At 42.4% G+C, this 23,209-nt stretch overlaps 1 protein-coding gene across 3 annotated transcripts in view; it reads right to left on the reverse strand.

Annotated features, from left to right (window-relative positions):
• The window catches only part of LOC139054096 (targeting protein for Xklp2 homolog), a 94,547-nt gene that overhangs the window by 59,538 nt on the left and 11,800 nt on the right, over positions 1-23,209 (reverse strand). For all 3 annotated transcript variants that reach the window (XM_070530626.1, XM_070530625.1, XM_070530627.1), the window contains 4 exons: positions 9,543-10,029; positions 5,570-5,687; positions 1,942-2,110; positions 1,456-1,575 (listed from right to left, as the gene is read on the reverse strand). In XM_070530626.1, the coding sequence (XP_070386727.1) occupies positions 1,456-1,575; positions 1,942-2,110; positions 5,570-5,687; positions 9,543-10,029 (894 nt within the window). The remainder of the gene's footprint in view (positions 1-1,455; positions 1,576-1,941; positions 2,111-5,569; positions 5,688-9,542; positions 10,030-23,209) is intronic.

The raw sequence follows: 23,209 nt of genomic DNA on the forward strand, positions 1-23,209 counted from the left end.
GCACAGCAGCCACAAGCTCCTGTGAATCTTACGTGTGGCATCTCACTCACTCACTGCAATTGCACCCTACAATGAGAAAACCTGGAATATATTTTATCAGTCATAAGAATTGTGATACGCCCTCTGGTAACAAGGGTGCATGCCATGCAGGGCCTGTGTGCGTTTGTCATTGTGCATCAGAAGGTGGGTCAGCCCGACTCGCCCTATACTATCCTTAGCCATTGCTTGCCTATTACACTTATTTTCACATAATACACAAGGGAAGCACAGTTAAAGCCCCGCAGATATCATGATATGCTGACAGTGTCACAGCACCAAAACTTCCATATCAAAAAAGCTTAGGCAACAAACAAGGCAGTTATTTGGGCTAATTGGTCTGTCACACTCAAACTCACCAGTGCTGAAAGAACAAAGTCCCTTGTACTATTTTGGGCACAGACTATGATGCTCCCTTTGTTGGTCATGACAGGAACAAAATCTAGATAAAACTTCTTGATCATAGGTCATGCGCCACTCTCCATAGTGCTTCACACTTAGCCTGTACACTTTTTGTGCTTCCACAGCCAAAACATCGTCTACAGCACTTTTGACGAATTACATCCACTGTTACACGTCCTGTTATGGCATAACTGTATACGTAATGTTTAATGTGAACATATGGATTCAGCATAATTACTTTTGAAATGAACCTACATAATAAGCACTTCAATTTCAGCGAAGTTTCAATGTAGATCAGTAGAACTTTTTTTATTTGTAAAAAAAAAAAAAGCACAGAGGTATGCGCTCAACCATGCCCCATACAATACAAAATATTTGCACCAGCACAACATGAAAACATACTAAAAGACATGTAAAAATCAGGTCTTGGGACATGCCTACAAATACAAATGCCTAATTCTCTTTACTTTAAGCTGCTGCCGACATTACAATGGCAAATACAATAAAGATTATCTTGTTAGGTATGCACAAGTGGGACAAACAAGAGTCAGATGCATGCAAATGCCAAGTTCTTATGCTCAAAGGGAAAAAAAGAGCAATTTATTCATGCATGGGGTTACATCAGTGACACACAGAAGAGAGAGTATTGGGACCGTCACACATAATTATTTCATTAATTGGTGGCTAAGGATAGATGACAGGCAAACTACAACAAAAAAATCAGAAGGAGGAGGAGAAAGCGAAAGACCAGAAAGTGTACAGATCCATGCAAGAGCAACAGAAAAATTTTTGGCATGCCAGCCAAAGAGCTTACATGCGCCCACCTGTCAAGGAAGAAAGCAAAGACATTCAGTTCATATAATATGTCACTGTGTTAAGCATGTTCACAGAAAACATTATTTCAGTATGCCTACGAAACAATCATGGCAAGCACATCCCTGCTTCATGTGAAAGTGTCACACAAGAACAAAGTCTCTAGAGAAGCTGTTACACAATTAGCTTTATGGTAGAGCTTACCATGTACAAAGTGCTTTTCTCCGTTTGCTTTCTTTGCTTCCACGTTTCACTTCGTAACTTGAGTGCAAACGCTGGAGACTTGGCAACTGTTACCCTTCTTGACACCTGCTTTGATGCTGCCTAAAGGAGTAGGGTTTGGAGGCATGTAAGAAGAAAACCAGTGCAATGACAACATCAAGTAGCTTCACAAAGTAACATTTGTTTCCACAAGTTGGCAGGAGTATGACCGAGGCCTTACTGTAAACCCTAAAATTTTAACTGCGGAGACAAGTGCAAAAGAACAAACAATGCCATCATACAGAGCAATGTAGCAAAGCTGTCTAGTGTTTGCAAGAGGGAACATCAAAGCAGCAACTTGGAAATTTGTAGGAAAACAATGCACAGCTACCAAGCAACACAAAACTGAAGCAGTTATAGGAATATATAGCCACAGCGAAGACAAAACAGCAAATGAAGCAAAAGAATACAAAAAGATGGAGTCCTCACAGTCCTGGCAAGCTTTGTTTGCAGTGGCTTTGATGCAAGATTTGAAGCCAAGGAGTTCTGTTCAGCCTTTATGGCATGCAATGCCAGTTTTGGCACAGGTGCTGCCCATGTGTTGACTTGCACTGCCTCTATCTTTGACTTCTTTGGCTTGCTGGCACAAACGTTGACACTGCATAAGTTAAGCAAAAATTATTCTTGGCTCTTCACCAAATGCCCTATCAACAAGAGGACCATAAGAATTCCAGCATGTAAAAAAAAAAAAAGTGGGAAAAAGAAAAGTGAGAATCATTACTTATATTCTTAACAGGAAGCTTTAGTTATGAGAGCTGTGACTTGGGCTGGCTGGTATGGCATTATTGAATATGGAAAAGCAAAGGGCACACACACAATATTGCATGTGTGATATTGGGTGTGTGTCCACTTACTGTGTTCTGTGTTCTTGCGCAGTTCCATTTCCAAGAATTTACTTATGAAGCTTCTAAATACATAATCTTTGAACGCAGGTGAGAATAAGTACTACAAAAAAAGGCAGCCCTAAACAGAGGCCATAAATAAGAATTCTGATTCAATAGAAGGGAAATTAGGCTTGTTTCTTTAATGTGACAAAATTCATTGAAATTGTTTCAGTGACCGCATAAGGGGAAATTTTCTAGAAAAAAATAAAAAGAAAAAAAGGTGCACTTTAGGCTCCAGTAGATACCATAATCAGACATTGTGAGCTACAGTTATTGCTTGAAAATCCTCCTAAGGCAGGCTGAAAATAGGCATTTTCGAAGGAGATGACATGTGTTCAACGCACAGGCTGTCCCCCAAGCTCCGCTGAGACAGACACTGCGTCAATAAAGGGGTCGCTATCGAAGTCAGGCACGTTCATGCTGACCGGTCAAGTCCGTATTCTCTGGCAAAGGCCAATTTTAGGATAGAAATAACAAAAGTTCTGGCCCACAGAAATGCATGGGCACCAGCTGGAACCTTTGGTCAGGATTGAATGAACCGAAAAATCTAATTAACCAGAGTCAAATTAGCCTAAGTCTACTGCATTGCCTTCTATGCGAGTCTGAATATGGAAACCAGGGTTGGTCCCAAGCTAAAGCTTCCTCGTAAATTCATTTGGTAAAATCGCTGTAGCCTGCCATTATCATAACATGTCCAATACCTAGCCTTCATTCTTCTTCCCAATTTTTTTATGAAGTACTTCACAGCCATTTAAAGCAGCGCAGAAAGATGACCAACATTTACAGGAGGTTTACCCTTAATGCAACTAAAAACATAGCTTGTGTTGCATGAGCCTTTCAGGACTGGACACAAATAAGAGTAGGAGCTCTTTCAAACAAACATTTTAACAGGTGGCCTCACGTACAAGGCAACATTGGTTATGCAAGCTAAGACTAACATAGGCTTCATGCCTCTTGAGGAACATTACAATCCATCCTTTTTTTTTTTTAGTGTAAAAAGACAAAAGGAGCGGAGAAAAATAAACAAGATCAGACAAAAGGGTTTTGATGGTTGTGACAGACGACAAGGTGCCAAATACAACTTCCCTCTCCAGTGGCAGTTATCAGGCAGGCAAGAGATTGGGCAATGAATTTCTGCACCTTCAAATCATGCAAAGAGCCGTTTCTCACTGCTGCTTTTGCACCACCTAACAGAACTCTCCTGGGTTTGGCATGGCTTCTTGCTGCGTCGGCCATTACATAGGTGGACATACAGTAGAACCTTGTTGATACGTTCCCGTTACACATTGCGCTTGTCCCCATGACACTGCTGCCTAGAAGCTGCCGCTGTGCATCTGCCTGATTTGGTGTTTGCATATTGGCATAGCTTATAAGCAGTGAAGTGCATAAATATAAATATTGCACAAGATTAATGTACTGGCCTTTGTGGTGAATAAACAAACACTGCATGAGATAACATATTGCATAGGATGAAAGCAAACACAACTGTATGCATCGCAGTTCTTTACCATTTAATGAACCGCTTCACTAATGCTTCATCTGACAGATTCCAACAAGTGTATTTGATCAGCATAATTTTGAATAGTTTGTCATGAGCACAGACTTTTAGGATACCTATGCAGTTTATCACTGGTGATTTATCTTTAGATGCAGCACACAAGCAGCAACAAACTTGAAACACCAAAGACAAACAAACAACACATTGTATTCAGATCACAGAGTACTTTTTAGTGACCTTGCTCTTGCCTATTTTGCCCGCTTCCAGAACTTGTCTGAATAAACTGGCACAAAGAAGGTGCCCCTCTTTCATCATCAGATGACTTCTAAGGGTATGGTCGAAAACTGAAGAGTGAAACTCTGTTCGCGCCTTATTTACAGTACTAAATGTACATTCGCATTAAGCATTACTACGAAAAATCAACACGATCCCCAGCATTATCTCTGTGATCCTGAGGAACCTCGGCAATATGTCAACAACTCGAATGTTTCTTACTTGTGCCCACTGTACATCAGATCTTGGTTCATTCAATATGCCCAATGAAAGGTTTCTGGATGCATTTTTTGCACTGTTGCATTGCTCCATCTGATCAGTACCTCGAAGACTTTTAAGAAGCAAAATTTCTTTTTTTTTTTATCATATGTAACACTCTTAAAATCGTAGAATTTGCCTAAATTATTGAACTTTGTAGAAAAATTGGAATAGTCTGCACGTACGAGTTTGTATAACTTACAGAAGGAAACTGAAGTTTTTGTAGACATAAACTTGTATAAAAGCAAAATTTTGTGCAAATGCCATGACATACTTGTGATAACTCAAACTGACAGTGAAAATTTCGTTATTATTGCTTTCTATTGCCAATACAGTGGACTCTTATAAAGCAGAACTTCAAGGGACCAGTGAAACAACAAGTTCCACTTATCACTAGTTTCATTTACCGAGAGATTCAGCTCAAGCCTATACAAGATGCTCTATTGGAAGGGGCAGCTACTTCACTGTCCACGACAGATAACAGGTGTGGCAAATCTGATTAGGAAGCTTCCTCTCAAAAAGTTTCAACTCGCACGCAGCTGCTGACTAGGGCGAGCAGCATAAAACATAATTTTTTTAAAGAATGAAAAGGCAAGTCACTGTGTGAAAAAAAGAAAATGCCATTTTAGTGAAGCAACCTCTCTTAAAATCATTGATAAATTTGATTTTAGTCTCCACCGTGAGCGCACTGTGCAGGCTGCCACCAAAAACACTGAGGCTAACTCACAGCTGACCAACACAAACCACAGCAAGCCACGATCATGATAGAGCCACATTAACCACAGCACCAACAAACGCCACCTTGGCAGTAACGTTGAGAACTGACGAGAAAGATCGAAAAGAAATGCACTAACAGTGATGCCGCTGCAATTGGCTGCTCAGTTTCATTTCCAGCAATATTTTTAGTTTCGTTTATTTGGAGTTTGAAAAAAATATGGTTCTGTTTGATGGGCTTCTGTTTGCACTGCCTGCAAAACCAGCCAATCATAAGGCCATTCTGTTTAAGCGGAAATTCCGCTTACAGAGAGTCTACTGTACATAAAAACATAGTCACCTGGCAATAAAGTATCTGTTAAGTGCTAGCTCTACTTTACCGTGTCAAGCACTGTAACAAAAGAAAAGAATGACATAAAAAATATCTTACTGTTCCTCTTTTCGCTTTTGGTCTCTCAAGGAAACAGTTCGTGATCGCAGCTGTGTAGCCAGTTTTGGAGTCACAGGAATTGTGGGCTTTTTAAATGCCAAGCCTTGGCATTGTCCACCTGACCAGGGTGGAACCAACAATAATATAAAATGATACATTCAGATACTATTCTTCATATGCACTACAGACATCATAGGCATGTCACACAAGATAAGCACCAAAAAAAATTTAAATGATGTTCAAACTCTTCCAGCTGCAATTTATAGCAAAGAGCCCTTCTAACAAATTTCTTGAGAAATGATGCTGGACATTTTCTGGCACAAAAATGTTAAAAATTATTATGATCATGTGGATCTTCCATTTTGAATACGCATATGACAAGAATGCTACTTAACACTAACAGTTTCATTTATGCACACTACAAAAATGGGGCATAAAGTCTTAAAGAGCAATTAGATTTGTTGAACAAGTTGCTAAATTCAGTGTCAGAAAGCTTTGGTCTAGAGTTCCAACATTGTTACAGCAAAGTGTAATTAAACTGGAGCAATAACGTTAAATCTGCAACGCTCCTCAGAAAGCTTGCTGAGCAGCACTGATAGCAGAATCATGATGTGATTTCACGAGACAGACATAGTATCAACGAGTGGCACTATGATCATTAGCTAAATATGTAATGCATGATTGATGTCCGCACGATACTGAAAGTACTACAAAAGAAAGAAACTATAGTATAACAATTCACAACCATTATCACACAGCCACGGGCAAGGTGTTGCAGCCATGGAAACGATGCATCAACTTGTAAAGAACACTGTATGCCAACAGCCGCCTCTAGGAAGCTGTTGTAACCATACAAATGACACCGTGGCTTCTGAGATCTGACCACACACTACCCGATCCCAGATCCCATGGGAACGCCATCAACACGCTGAGCAGGCTTGGTAACCATGGCGCACGAACTTCCTTTATACATAACATTGATGCTATGTGTCTATTGAGCACCAATCTACATCATAGGAGAGTGAAATGTGATATCCAGAGCTGCGAAAATTAGAGTTGAGAATTACTCTCATTTTGCTTGTATTTGAAGTTCCTGCAACGAATAACATGGCTTTGTACGCATTAATTACCATAATTCCTTTTGCTGTTCTTTGACTTGCTAAGAAAGGGCCTAGAGCAAGAATGGTGGTCTTCAAGTGTTGCAGAGCTCCTTTAATGCACAGCCATACACAACAAAACCTTTCAATTACAAACACAGGCTGAAAAAAATAACAGGTGCTTTATTTATTTACAGGTGAGGAAATATAACATATGGCGGCTACCAGCAAATCTTGAAGTGCACTGAAAACCAATGAAAAATCTGGAAGAAAACTTGCACAGAATTTTGGTGTTATGCAGTGGTGACCACGCAGCATCAAAACATATACGCCACTGGCTCACCTCTACAAGTTCAGAGCACTTCAACAAACAAAGCTTTGAAAGCCACTACCTTGAGAAGGCTTTCAGAACCTGAACATAGGCATGATTTGAAATTAATAGTGCCAGAATAAAATAAACACCTAACTCACTTTCTCTTACTGTGCTTATTCTTTGACACCACTGCACTTCATACAAGGTACAAGTTCGAGGAGGAATTAATGACAGAAGGTTTTACAAGGAAAAGAATGGCAGCTTCTTGCCAATATCCAGTCACCATAATATCCCTAGTTTACACCATCCCATATATGTATCGACAAGTTTTATTGCCAGTCAAGCTTGTTTTCTCAATCTCTATTCAAGCTTCTTGGCACGTATATTTAAAAGGACACTAAAGGCAAATACTAAGTTGACGTGGACTGTTCAAATACCATTCCAGAAACCTCACAGCGCTTGTTTCATGCCAAGAAAATACTTAGTTTACAAGAAAATTGCATCTGAAGGGTCCAAATACCTTTATCGCAATTCAAATCTCCCGGAACACAACCGGGGGGGTGGTAATGTTACATATGCCATTACTGCACTTTGATGCCAACGGTGAGTAAAACAATGCCCGACAGATGGCGGTACAGTTTTTTGCACAGAAAAAAAATGCGCGGCCATGGAGAAACCGAGCCAAGACAGGTATATTCACTACAGCAGCTGCTTTGGGTCAAGTGGCATGGACCATTCAGGCTCCCTGCAACATTACACAGACGTGAAATCCCCTACTAATTGCAGTTTGTGCGAGTTTTGCAAGCCAGCAAAACCAGTGCAGCACTACACGATAACGAAACCACTGAAATGGGAAAACGCAGACAATATAGAGTCGAGCAAAAACGAAACCTTTCGACCGTAGGCATCATTGTCAGGGGCAATGTCAATGAGTTTCTTTTTCTGAAAATGAAATATAACTGGACAAGTAGTATTTTCTTTCATTCTATATTGCAATAAAATGATGTTTTTAAAATAAGTGGTTGAGTATTAGTGACAGAATTTAAATAAGGAGTGCCTTCACCATCAGGCAAGTACTTGAATGTCCCGGAGGAGTCTCTAATCATGTCCTCCATTTACCTCAATTGTTAGATTACCAAGGCTCTGTTCCCAATGATATTGATGCCTTAGAGATTCTCGAGCACTAATCTATGACCTTAAGCTTAACTTATTATTTGCCTTTAGTGTCCTATTAAAGCAGCCCTGCAACACTTTTCTAAGGACACCATTTCTTGCTTTAGATATATTCACATCAAGTAAAAAGGAGCAGTAAAAGAAATGATAATGCAAGCAAACCTAAGTTATCTGTTGCAGAAATTTCAATACAGGCAAAATGTGAGTTACCCTCAACTCAAATTTTAGCAGCTCTGGATGCCAGATTTCCCTCCCCCATAATATGAGAACTGCAGTGTTCAATAGCAACAGGGAAATGATGCTACCTAGCGGAAGTTGGCATCTCATGACTGCCAAGCCTGCTCAGCTCATTGATGGCATTGTTTCCATGGTTACAAAAGCATCTGCGAGGTGGAAGTTGGCAAGCCTTATGCTCTGCCTGCTGATGGCATCATTTTCATGTTTACAACACCTCCTTCATGGCTGTCATGAGGTTGAATGATAATTAAAATGGATGTAAAATGCCATGCCACAGTGCTGTTGCAATACTTGCAATACGATGCCACCTTACAGTTTTAATCAATGATTTTTTATTGATGACTGGAGATCGATATGTCTGTTACATGATGTGCATGATATTGCTGCATTAAGAGGATGCTATCGGTGACACCCAACATGCTTTCTTGGCATGTTACAAAACCCCCTTCAAGTGTAATCAATTTGCACATAGGAAAACATGCATAGAAAAAAAATAAAAGAGGAATGGAGGCTGCAAAAGTAACTTTTTGTTAAATTGCTCAATGAGGCACTGAATGCTGGAATGTTACAGTCCTGCTTTGCAAACTCATTCCCCACTGTAGCCTTTCACTAACACCATACCACACCATTTCCTCTCCCTAATGTACATCACATGTGAAATATATAGATGCCAAGTGCAGCATTAGCAACTATGATGCAGCTGCATTTGATGGCAGAGTAAGACGGCGTTCATCAGCAAACACCTTGGGTGCAAGCTCCAAGCGAGAGGGGGGTTCAATGTTCTGAAGCCATTCGCAGACAAGGGAGGCAGAGGGCTTAAATTTAATTTAGATTATCCTAAGCTCTTTAACATGTACTCCAAAAATGGTAAACAAGCGTTTTTGAAACCCGCCTCTGTCAGAACGCAGCCACTGCAGCCCAGGAATTGAACTTGCAACATTGTGCTCATGCAGCAAAGCACCATGAGGAGTTCTATCCCAAGCACTATTGTAACAAGGGTAAAGTGCATGTTGGAGCAGCATAGCAAAAAAAATTTTAAAAGATCAATAAGATGGCAGAACTTCAAACCTTGCAGTCAGTGATTTAAATTAAAACGTCCAAAGAACAGATTTATTTTAGGGAAGACAGATCACCCTATTTGCCAACTACTCACCTGGGTCCTTTGGTGCCCGTCGAAACCTTGTTGGCGTTTTGCTGTGGAATTTGCCCACAAATTCAGCCAAACTTTGGCACTGTGCTGCTGGAGGAGCCGCAGGCTTTCTCAGTGCAGGACTGGCACCCTTCCGCACTGACGAAGCAGCAGCACTCTTCCGAATTGCTGAGGGACGTACATGCTGTCTTGCTGATAAACGGACTACATGCTTCTTCCCAACTAATGAAGGCACAGACTTCTTCACTGGTGTAGGAACAGCAGGCTTGCTTACTGCTGAAGTGACTACACCTTTTCTCAGTGACAGACCAGCAGCACTCTTCCCTACTGCTGATGGAGCTGGACGTTTCCTTACTAATACAGTTTGCATCTTCACAGATGTTGAAGGCTTTTGGACCGCAGAAGATTTTTGCTTGCTCAGGGCAATGTTGCAGGGCGAGGCAATGGCATTGCGAACTCGCAGAGGGTGCCTTTGTTTGCTATTACCAACCTAAAACATACACATCATAATGATGCCTAAACACTCCTGGGACACATAAACCAAAACAACAGACAGCAACATTTGGCAGTCATATAAAATCTGCACAATATTAGAAACCCATATGTAACAGCAGGTGTCAAATGTAAAGAGTGCAAAGAATAGTTTTTGCAGACCATAGCAAATAGGCACTTAAGTAATGTTGTATATGGGGTGAAAGTTCCTTTCAGTCATTTTTCTTAAAAAAGCAGCACAAAGAGGCAACGACACAGTGAATTCAAGTTTCAATGATGCTACTCCTGAAGTGTTACTGATGCTTACAAAGCCCACAGCTATCCATCTAAAGGCTGCTTTCAAGTTATGCAGGGTGGCTATATGCACAAAAACCCATATGACATTTCACATGCAACAACCCAGCAGACATGTCTCGACATGACAAAATTCACCTTCGGCAAACTATCACTATGTAATGATACTCTGAGTTTAAAGTGCACAATCCAGTAAAGCCAAGCAGTGCTTACATGAAAAAGGTAGCTTTGTATTTGGGTTTCTTACAAACTAGTAATTACAAATGTTGCAATTAGCTTGAAATAAATTTTCAGCTGTTGCAGAGTAAAATTCACAAAATACAGCACAAGCAAAAATTTTGGCAAGCATCAAATTAAGCACATGACACACAAGAGACAGTGTATGCAGTTATCAGGCCTCGTTATAGTGTGCAACGAAGTTAACCTTGGTACCTGTTAATGCAGTAAATTTCCCTTAATTTGACCCTAGAGGGACTAACAAAAATAGATCGAGTTACTCAGTGGGTCGAATTAAGCAAGATGCAGAAAAAAATGCTAATACACACCCCTGATTGACTTGACAGTATTTTCCCAATTCTAAGATGCTTCCAAATCAAACGGGCGCCCGTTTTCTGAATCTAAAGTTGAAAACTAACATAGAAATGACATTAAATCTCCTAACCCTTCCAGTTTCTGGCTTTTTGGAGGTGACATCTTCAGCGTCAGGTTTTTTTTCTCTTCTCGAATATCATAAAACGAACACAATAGTTTACTTTTGGTTACACAGAATGAAAAAATTGACACAGGTAATGGCAAACACACTCTTAGCCTGGCCCTCACGTTCCTATACAGTATTCATTACGTATCTCCTATACTAGTTTCGTTCTAAAGTTGGTGTGCTCGCGATTTCTTGCGCGTTTCAGCCGTGGCTGCGCGCATACACAGCCGCGCACTCTGCTTTGGAGGTAATCTGCCACGTGCGGAAAGAATGGGCGTGCCAAGACGGTGTGGCATCATGTAAGCTGCCTTCCCATGCGTTTAGTATGGGAGGTTGTGTAATCTCAAGTTTCAGTGACTTGTTGGAGCGAGAGGGAAGACGAAGCGTTCATTCTCCACTGCCGGCGTTTTTCATGATAGCACTGTCCTAGTGCAGGCGACGCTATCAGCCACGGGGGAGGAATGCACGCGAAAGCATGACTGGCTTCACCTAATTAGTACCGCCGATCTGAAGATATTGTCTATGTGGCATGAAACTGTATCACTCGTTGCCGACTCCCAAATTCATCAAAATGAATTTTCTTATTCAAACTTGCTTTATTCAGTAATCCAATAATTCGGAAAATTGTGCGGCCCCTTTCCATGCAAGAAAAATCGATGAGCAACTGTACTTATTTGCATAAAAGGTCGAATTTCAATAGAACGAAATTTCGATACAATGAAGCAAATTGCTGATTTTACCGACTTTGTTATATCAAGGTTTAACTGTATCTATCTTTTCTGGGCTGAAAAAAACTCTGGCCACTTGACGTTTCGTGTTCTATCAAAGGACGCATTTTTTTTTTAGATAAATTGTTGATGGTTGAGCACCAAGGTTGGGACAGATGGCATAGAATGAACCTTGTCTAATTTGTTACACTGTACATATCTTACAATCTTTCCCGTCATCTTTAAGCTTCCTTTCATCTTTCTGAAACAGTATAAACTGAAGCAGAAAATATTTTTGAACTTTCTTTTCATGGTTTCTATCATTCCCAGAATGTAGCAGCAGTGTCATTATTACATTGTCTCAGATTTACTGGCTTTTTGTGCGTTTGGGTTATTTCTCGTCAGAAAAAAACTTACAGAAGTTGTCAGACAAAATTCTTGTCTTGTTTTTTAACGAAAAATATGCAGTGTAACTATTCTTGCAAATGTAAAAGATTAATTAGCCTTGACCAGCTGCTAAAAACACCCCTGTACATAGTGGGAGAGTCTCTAGCATTCGTTTAGATCAATTTCTGGCATACTAAATGTCTGCTCGTATTAAAAGCAAGAAACTGGCTCTAGTCTAGCATAATGGCTTTTTTTTTATCCAATAATTAGAGCATTAACTATAAAATTTAGGCAAGCTAAGTTAGAATGCTTATTCTGTGATATCAAGTTTTGCCTCGAACAGGGCTCCTGTAAATGAGAAAATTATGTACCATGAGAGGAAAGTTGCATCACCATTTTTTGAAAGACAATATCAGCTCCTGCTGATGCACATCCTCCAGCATCAACTACACAAGGGTGTTCAACCATCAATATTAAGCAGCTGTCAAAACTGAAAGCTCTCTTCTAACCAAGAACTCATGCACAGACCAAGTGCTACCTATATTATAAAAAAATGAAAGGAGAATTCTGTTTGGCTTTGACATTCTTCCACAATTTGATGTCCCTGCCGGTTGCATAGACTGTGTGCAGCTACCAATAAAGGGCATGTGCGGAGGAAGGGACATCTGCATCAGAAAACCAAGCCATCTAATTTTGATTGGACTGTGTGGCACAGACATGTAACTCAATTTTTAAATTAGTACTCCCATAAAAAAAGAAAAGAGAAACTTGGTGCATCCCTTCCCTCCCCAACCAACCCTCCCCAACCCCTTGCAGGGAGAAATATTGTCAGAAACTGCTATTGAGAAAGAAATGGTTAAGACCAACTTGCATCACCTGATCTTAGCATGTAATAAATGTAATAAATAAATTACAGAGGCTGAAGATGGGGTACTGAGCATCTTTTTATATCAGCTGTGCAAAATATTGTGAAGATATATCCAATTTTGTCTGAACTGTTGTTGCAGTTGCTTTTCTCGAAGTTGACATGATGTTCTCAAACACACTGCATTAAAAAATCCAGCTTTATTTTTCTAAATACAGAAAAAGTAGCTCAACGTAGGCGTCGTCACAGCGGTATACAGAGGTGGTGACACCCTCTGTGAATGAGGCGCTCATAAAGGTATCCTGGCATCTGGGACTTTGGAATGTGTTGGTGAGGGTGTTTAAAAAAAAGAACACCGAAAAAGGGGGGGGGGGGAGAACTGAAACCGAAATTATAAATAGGAGGGTGACAAGAGTAAAAGCGGGTGAGGGCAGGTGTATATGGGAAAATGGATTGTATAGTTGATATATGCGTAAAAACGTGAAAGAGTATATTAAATTAAGCAGTATGCACGAAAAATTGGAAATGGAGGAATAGGTGAGGTTAAGGGAATTAAGGTTAGCTGGTGGGAAAATGTGTTTTGGGCCTTGGTTGATGATATGAGAGTTTCAGATTTAAGTTACAGCTTTTAGAGATTCTAAGTTGCCACGTGCCAAATAAATTCCCGTCGAGGGTAGGCGTTTAAACTTGTGTATGAGGTATGATTCCGTATACTTCCTCACGTGAGGCGAACAGAAATTTGTTTGCAGCATGTAGAGCCTTGCTTTGCCGAATACGTGACCACATTCATTGAAATAGCTGGCTACTGTTTTAGGTAAATTGTGGTTTGTAACTGCGCGGTGACCGTTGAGTCTTGTAAAAATTTGTTGTCCAGTGTCACCTATGTATTGTTTGCTACAAGTGGCACATTCTAGACAGTAGACTACGTTGCTTGATGATGATGATGATGATGATGATGATGATGATGATATGTAGTGTTTATTGGTGCAAGGGCCAAGTGTGGCCAAAGAGCGCCAAGGAAGTGGTGATGAGTACTGAATGGAAAAATGGCTGATGTGACGTGGCTGTAGAGAGGCCTAAAACTGAGAGCTATAAGTTGCATAAAATACACAAGGAATAAAAATATGAGAATGGCTGAAGTAGGGTATGCTGTAAGTATAGGATGTACAACAATGGTGTAATAGCGTTACATGAATAAAAATGGACAAGTGATTGTTGTTGACAAATAGCACAACAGCCTCAGCTGGTCCCTTGAGTACAAGGGCCTGGAGGCATGTGCTATAACAAAGGTTCACATCACAACCGTGGCCTCTCGCAAGAGGCCGTGTTACGAATTTCTTGCACAGAAAACGTGGAGCGTGTCAACGTCATTTAAAAAGGCTAAGGTAGATTGCATGTGAAATAGCGGTTCTCTGCCTAGAAACAGTGCCAGGTGAAGTGGTATACACTGACTGTATGCTAAAGGGAAGTGTTTTTTCCTTTCGGCTTGTGTTTCGCGGCATTTTAGGAAGACACGCTGAACACTGAGTGTCTCCCCACATCTACTACACATTGGACGCTCACCGCCACTGGACGCCGTAAGTGTGCCCTATTCTGAGACGACAGAATAGGACATCACTTCGTCTGGACTTGGTCAGTGATGGCCAGTATCCTAAATGTGGCTTAACAATGTGGAGTTTATTAAGGGTTTCAGAGTTCCATTTATGCTGTCAGTAGGTTCTGAGTTGTTTCCGTAAGTATGGCTTTAGGTCTGAGAAGGGAACGGCTGCGGACATGTTGCAAGCTTTAGTGTCTAAGGAGGTAGCAATTCGGTCTGCCAGGACGTTACCTTCAATACCTCTGTGTCCAGGCACCCAGCATATCGTTACATGTTGGCCAGAGGCATAAATAGTACAGAGGAGAGAGAAAAGATCTGCAATTACTGGATTTCTGTGGTTGAAGCATGACATCAATGTTTTCACAACACTTAATGAGTCTGTGTATATGACCGCCTTACGTAGTTTTAACTGTTTGATGTGTTTTGCAGCCGACCATACTGCATACGCCTCTGCTGTAAAGATGCTTGTTTGAGGGTGCAGAACATCGGACTTGGAAAAGGATGGGCCGACGGCTGCGTATGACACGCCAGCATGTGATTTAGACGCATCTGTCTAATACTCGGGACAAGGGTATTTAAATTGTAATTCCAGAAAATGCATATGAATGTGCGCCTCTGGAGCGTGCTTCGTTACCTCCACAAATGACGTGTCACAGTCAATGGTTCGCCACAACCATGGTAGAAACGGCTTGGCAGAAGCCATTAGTCTATTTTCATGAATATGAACATCAATCTCCTCGCTCAGCTTTGTCACACGGATCGAGAATGGCTCTCTGGCTGTAGGTTTGTTGTGAATTAGTGTTGCAGACGTCATATCGTTTATGGTGCGATAACAAGGATGGTTTTTGTTAGCATGTACTTTCAGAAAATAATTAAATGTAGAATATGACCGCTGCAGATCGAGCGACCATTCATTCGATTCGACATAGAGGCTTTGAATCAGACTCGTCCTAAAGGCGCCGGTGGCGAGGCGGATACCAAGATGATGCACAGGGTCCAGCATCTTGAGAGCACTGGGTGTAGCTGAGTGATACACAACGGCACCGTAGTCTAAGCGCGATTGTACAAGGCTCTTGTAGAGGTTCATGAGGCATTTTCTGTCACTTCCCCATGTTGTATGTGACAGTATTTTCAGGATGTTCATTGTTTTAAGGCATTTAGCTTTCAAATACTTGATATGAGGAATGAAGGTTAGTTTTGAGTCGAGTATTATGCCTAAAAATTTATGTTCAGGGTTAAGTGGTATGTGTTGTCCATGCAGCATAATATCACGATCTTGTATCAAGCCTCTCTTTCTAGAAAAAAGTACACAGGAGCTTTTGGAGAGGTTTAGCTTGAAGCCATTTTCGTTTGCCCATTTTGAGACCTTGTTCAGTCCGAGTTGGACTTCGCGCTCGCAGACAGCAAGGTTACAAGACCTAAATCCTAGTTGCACATCGTCTACATATATTGAATAAAACATTGAGGATGGAATGACTTCGCGGATGGAATTCATTTTCACAATGAAGAGGGTGCAACTAAGCATGCCCCCTTGTGGCACACCAGTCTTATGAGTGAATAGCCTGGACAGGGCATTGCCCACTCTAACACGGAATGTGCGGTTAGTCAACTAGTTTTCTATCATATTTAGCATATTGCCGTGTACGCCCATCGCAGATAGGTCTCGGAGGTTTCCGAATCGCCATGTTGTGTCATAGGCTCTCTCCAAGTCCAGAAATACAAAAAGAAAAAATTGTTTGTGTATATAAGCCTCTCTAGTATTTGCCTCAATGCGAACAAGGTGGTCTATTGTTGACCTAACCTCCCTGAAACCACATTGAAGGGGATCAAGTAGACGGTTGCTTTCCAGGAAATAGATTAGACACCGATTAACCATTTTTTCATATAATTTACACATGCAGCTCGTTAGTGCTATTGGCCTGTAACTACTGGCTAATGCAGGGTCTTTGCCTTGCTTATGAATTGGGATGACAATCGCTTCTTTCCATGAGGATGGAATATGCCCAGATGCCCACATGGTGTTGTAAAGAGACAGAAGCGCGTTCAATGTTTGTGGATGCATATTCTTGATCATTGCATACATTATGCGGTCACCACCTGGTGCTGAGTTGCCGCAGGAACTGAGAGCAGCCTTCAGTTCAGCGAGACTAAACGGACGGTTATAAGGTTCATCTGCTGCGCATTTTCGTTCAAGGCGCTCTCGCTCTATGCGTTCCTTGAACTTTAGGAAAGTTGGCGCATAGTGTGATGCACTAGAAATATTTTCAAAATGCTTACCCAGGAAGTCTGCCTGATCTTTCATGGTGTCGCCTTGAGCATTTACTAAAGGAAGCGGTTGTGTTTCCCTGCCCTTTAATCTGTTCACCCTGTTCCATACCTTACCCTCATCCTTGTACGAATTGATACTACAGATGTACCTTTCCCAGCTTTCTCGCTTAGCACGTCATCATGTTCTCCTGCCCTGTGATTTTGCCTTCTTGAATTCAAGATTCTCCGCATTTGGTGATCGTCGAAGCCTGCCCCATGCCCTATTCTGCCTCTTTCGCGCTTCTTTGCAATCTTCGTTCCACCACGGGACACGTCTTTTGGATGAAAGACCGTTTGTTTGTGGTATACACTTTTGCACTGCGTCGATAATAAAATGAGTAAAATATGATACGGCATGATCTATAGTATAGCGTTCTAAAAAGTCCCGTGGTAAATAAGTACATTCTTGAAAACTTTTCCAATCGGCTGAGGCTAATTTCCATCGAGGGACATGCGGTGGAGAATCATACTGTGTTGTTAAGTTTAGAGTGACTGGGAAGTGATCACTTCCAAAAGGATTCTTGATGACATTCCATTTCAGGTCAGACAGAAGACTAGCAGTACCAATTGCTAAGTCTATAGATGAGTATGTATTGTGATGCACACTGTAATAAGTCGGCTCCTTCTTATTAAATAGGGATGCACCGGATGTCAAAAGAAAATGTTCTATCAGCCGACCTCTCGCGTCACAACGGGAATCTCCCCACAGGGTGTTGTGGGCATTAAAATCACCCACGAGTATGTAGGGTTCCGGAAGCTGATTTATGAGGTTGTAGAAGTCTGTTTTGTGAAGGTGATAGTTTGGGGGTGTGTAAATGGAGCAAACAGTAACCAACTTATTAAAAAGAACTCCTCGCACTGATACTGCTTCGAGGGGTGTCTGTAGGGCTACAGATGACAAGCTTCTTTGTTTAGGACTTGTCTACGACAATTGCTACGCCACCGCACGACGACCGCGCAGACCGTGACGCGTTAGCCTCGTCACGGTCTATTCTGAAGATGGCGTAGTTACGAAGAAAGTTTGTGTGCTTTTCAGATGAGCCTCTTGAACACAGAGCACCTTTGGATTATGTTTATGTAGGAGTTCCTTGACATCATCTAGATTGTGAAGAAGACCCCTGACATTCCAATATAATATTTGTGTATCCATAGTGAAAGTGTATGGTGATGTGTGTTCAAGAGAGGAAAACTATGTTATCCCACAGGAACCTTGCCAGGCCCTGTGATGCGGGATTTGCCTTTTTTGGGCAGCTCCTGAGAGCTTCGCCGATCCTTCGGCGTCCGAGACGCCGATACACTTGATGTATCCATCACCTCCATAGAGGCGCTGGATGCCCGCTCGCGGTGTACGTTCGCGGGTGTTCCGGGCTTCTCTGTGCGAACAGAGGCCCTAGAAGTCGTGGAGCCCGCAGGTCCGGTGGACTGCTGGCTCTTGCTGGGTTGCGGAACAGCACTAGCTGATCCCGCAGTGGGGGCGAGTGGCGCTACCATCGGTCCACTTTGCGTGGTCCTAACGGCTGCCGAGAACCGTTGTGGCACTGCCCCCTGCCGTGCCACGTCGGAGAAAGAAGGCCCCACAAAGGAGAGGCGTTCTCTAGCTTCTTTGAAGGAAATATTTTCTTTTACTTTGAGCGCGATAATTTCTTTTTCTTTCTTTCATAAGGGACAAGAGCGAGAGTATGCCAGGTGTTCACCGTCACAATTTGCACAGTGGGGTGGATCATTGCAGTTATCTGCAGGGTGCTCATGTGATGCGCACTTTGCACAGGTGGTACGGCCCAGGAACGTACCCAGGGGGGGGGGGGGGCCCGGGGGGGCCCGGGCCCCCCCCGAAATCAAGTGGTATACCCCCCCCCCCTTTCCACCCACGCCACCACTCCTCACACATTCCTAAAGCGCCGCCAGATCAATGTTGAGACTTGGCAGCTATTAATCTGTCAGCATTATGCTGCCTTTTTCACTCCTTTATATCGTGGTAGTTATCGGCATCTCTTGTAATGTGAAGGACAGTTTTCTCATAGATACCGCACCCGTGCGATTAACTCGAGATGCGTTCAGTTGTCACCATCTATTCAACTGTCACGCGCATAGCCGTTGCTTTTGTTAGTTCAACCTTCTTTGTTTAGGCTGATCCTGGGACCAGGAAAGGCATGCGGCTGTTGCTGAGTTGGTCTGTACTCTCGTGGAGCGAGTCGCGGCCCTTTGCTTTTCCCTTTGCTTCATTATTTCCTTGAGTTACGGCTCGCCGCGAGGCTGGCAGATGCCCGCAACCATATACACGTGATATGGGTTAGATAAGGTGGGAAATAAAATAATGTGAAAGAGCGTCCATAATGAAACCCTTGTAATAACCCTTAAACCCATAAGCAAGATGACTGTCGCCCGTTACCATGTCTGTTTTTCCCTAATTGTATAGCACTTTTCGTGCAAAATTGGCAATTGTAAACAAAAATCGCAAGGAGTTGAGAAATTAAGCGATCTCCTAACGGAGAGAGCCAAGGCAACAACCAAACTGCAAGGAAAATCGAATAATAAAAAATTTCACCATTGTTTATGAGAATATAGAATATTTATGGATCAACATCTTTTTATTTAAAAAGGAAGTAGAGAAAACGCTGCCGGAAGTGGAGAACAGTTACTTGATTTGAATGACGCTTCTACAGTTATCGGTCGAACCGCCTCACGTAGCCAATTCTCTGCTGGGCTTATGTGGGTGTTTATCTAACCTTTCGCGGTGAGGGCAGTACATCTAGAATCGCAGAGTCCTGCGCTCTACGCATTTATAAAGGGAAAATTAGACATCCACCTGTTCGTAGCAATTGCTACAAAGGAAACCCATACGGGTTCCTCGAAAGAAAAGCCTCAGAGTTGAAGAAAAATTACAGTCGATTTAATCAAAGATGAAGGAGACATAATGCTTGGAAAACTGGCGGCTCTTTATACGAAGTGTCTATCGACTGCAAGGGTCCCAGAAAACTGGAAGAATGCAGACATTATACTAATCCACAAAAAAAGAGACGTTAAAGAATTGAAAAATTATAGGACTATTAGCTTGCTCCCAGTATTATATAAAATATTTACCAAAATAATCTCCAATAGAATAAGGGCAACACTGGATTTTGTCAACCAAGGGAACAGGTTGGCTTCAGGAAGAGATACTTTACAATGGCATCACATCCATGTCATCACTCAGGTTATCGCGAAATCCGCAGAGTACAATAAGCCTCTCTACATGGCTTATATAGATTACAAAAAGGCATTTGATTCAGTAGAGATACCAGCAGTCATAGAGGCACTACGTAATCAAGGAGTACAGAACGCTCACGTAAAAAGCATGGAAAATATTGCTACATGCGTGTGGTATTTGTTTGTTTGAACGAGGCGCGTGAGCGCCATCACTACAGAAAAGAGGAGGAAGAACGAACTGGGCTCGCGCTGTGAATCTAACCGGTCAGCGCTGCAACCGTTGTTGTAAATATAATCTGTAAATAGTTTCTCGTCTTACTGACTCGTCCTTCGCGTAAGAATATCTACAGAGGTTCTACAGCTACCTTAATTCTACACAAGAAAAGCAGGGAAATACCTATAGAGAAAGGGGTCAGACAGGGAGACACAATTTCTCCAAAGCTGTTCACTGCATGCTTAGAAGAATTCAAGCTATTAAACTGGGAAGGCTTAGGAGTAAAGATCGACGGCAAATATCTCAGCAACCTTCGGTTTGCCGATGACATTGTTCTATTCAGCAACAATGCAAACGAGTTACAACAAATGATTGGATATCTTAACTGAGAGAGTGTAAGAGTGGGGTTGAATATTAATATGCAGAAGGCGAAGATGATAAATAGTCGGGCAAAGGAACAAGACATCAGGATCGCCAGTCGGCCACTAGAGACTGTGAAGGATTTCGTTTACCTAGGTCAAATAATCACAGGGAACACTGATCGTGAGAAGGAAATTCACAGAAGAATAAAAATAGGTTGGATCGCATACAGCAGACATTGCCAGCTCGTGACTGGAAGCTTACCATTATTATTGAAAAGTAAGGTGTGCACTCGGTGCATTTTGCCAGTGGTGACATATGGGGCGGAGACTTCAGATCAAGTTAAGAACCGCGCAGAGAGCGATCGAACAAAGATTGCTAGGCATAACGTTAAGAGAGAGAAATAGAGCGGTTTGGATCAGGGAGCGAACGGGTGTAGACGATATTCGAATTGACATCAAGAGGAAAAAATGAAGCTGGGCAGGTCATGTAATGCGCCGGTTAGATAACCGTTGGACCATTAGGGTTAGAATGGGTACCAAGAGAAGGGAAGCGCAGTAGAAGACGGCAGAAAACTATAGATGGTGCGATGAAATTAGGAAATTCGCGGGTGCTAGTTGGAATCGGTTGGCGGCAGGACAGGGGTAATTGGAGATTGCCTTCGTCCTGCAGTGGACATAAACATGATGATGATGATGATGATGATGGAGGTGGTGGGCCCCCCCCCCGAAAAAAAATCCTGGGTACGTGCCTGGTACGGCCCCTGCAGCTCTGAGAGCCGTGACCGAATCTTTGGCACTTAAAACAGCGTCGGGGGTTTGGAATGTATGGTCTTACATTTATTTTCATGTAGCCGGTTTCGATTTGTTCAGGGAGTGTGCTCGTACAAAAGGTAAGTATGAGGTGTTTTGTCGGAATTTCTTTGTCGTCACGTCGGATCTTAATTCGCTGTACATTCGTAACGTGTTGGTCTTTCCAGCCTTCTAGGAGCTCTGTCTCAGTCAGTTCCAGCAGGTCCTGATCTGATACTACCCCTCGTGTACTATTCAATGAACGATGAGGACTTACAGAGATTTGGGTGTCGCCAAGCGAGATGAGCTTTTGCAGATTTTCATGCTGAGCTTTATCACGGACTTCAAGGAGAATGTCACCACTGGCCTTTTTCGTGACTTTGTATCCTGCACCTAGGGTCTCAGTTAGGAATTTTGCAACAACGAAAGGTGATACAGTTCTTACGGTCTTGTCGGGGGTTTCGCTGTGAATCACGTGGAAACGTGGAAAAATTTCAGTGGGCTTATTAAAGAAGTTGAAACATTCTTCGGTGCGCCCTCTTTTTGTGAGAGGGCGATCAGGAAGCCTCGGGAAAGAAGAAGCCATAAAAATTGGAGTAATTTCGGCAGTGGTGTCAGCCACCTACCATGGAGCCCAACAAGGGGACGTGACAGGCCTTGTAAATAAACGAGGCCTGCCATCGCCAGCTGTACACAACCACTATAACCAAATATGATATAACCAAGCTTGGTTATTTCACACAAGGTTAACCCTAGCTGCCAGAAGGATCAGAAATTCAGAAATGAGAAGAAGACAGGAAAGCTGGAAAGTGAGAGAAAGACGAAGGGTCGAAGGAGAGAGAGACAGGAAACAGCAACTACCGATTTCCCCGGGTGGGTCAGTCCGAGGGTGCCGTCTACGTGAAGCCGAGGCCAAAGGGGTGTGTTGCCGCCGCCGAGGGGCCGTAAAGGTCCAAACACCCGGCATTGGCTCAACCCCCAGGATCCCCTTTTCCCTGGACACGGCTAAGCCGCGCACGGCTAAACGCGGGAGGGTCCAACCCTCATGTGCTCGGGTACGTGGTGTCGCAACACACCAAACACCTGCTGACGCAGACGCCCCTGCGGGGACGTTGCTTGATGTGCACGTGAAACTCTAAGTTACCTTATGTGAGTATTTCAACGCCATACTTTTTACTGTAGTAGTACATTGAATATGTTTGCATGTTTGCAAAGTGTTGTTTGCATTAATATGTTTGCATTAGTGTTGCGTCTGTAGGCTACTCTGGGCGGGTCAGGAAAAATCTTATTAAGCTTCTGGTTGCTGGTGACAATTGGGTAGTATTTACTGAGGATGTTGTTCACATTTGGGAGTGCGTATGAGAATTTAGTAGTAAGAAGAGACGTTCTTGTGATCCTAGGGTGGGACTTGAGGACCTCGGCTCGATCAAGTTTGGTTGCATCGGTGTACGCTTTCTGAAGGACACTGTTTGGGTGGTTCCTGTTTGATAGGGTTTCTTTAAGGGTTTTATAGGGCTTCCTATATGTAGTCTTGATTTTCATTGCAAAGGCGATGTAGTTGTCTCGCTTGGCCTTTAAAGATGCCTTGTTTGCAATGTCTGGGATGGTGGCTCGTATATTCTAGGTACTGTTGTTTGTCGAAAGGCTTCCTATACAGCATTGTCTTTAGCATCCCATTGTCAATGTGTATTGTTGTGTCCAGAAAGTTTATGCGTTCTGTTGAAGATTCTGACGTGAATTTTTTTTGTTGTTGTTGAAAAGAATTTAGAAATG

The sequence above is a fragment of the Dermacentor albipictus genome, chromosome 1 (assembly GCF_038994185.2).
Source record: "Dermacentor albipictus isolate Rhodes 1998 colony chromosome 1, USDA_Dalb.pri_finalv2, whole genome shotgun sequence".
Classification (NCBI taxonomy): domain Eukaryota; kingdom Metazoa; phylum Arthropoda; class Arachnida; order Ixodida; family Ixodidae; genus Dermacentor; species Dermacentor albipictus.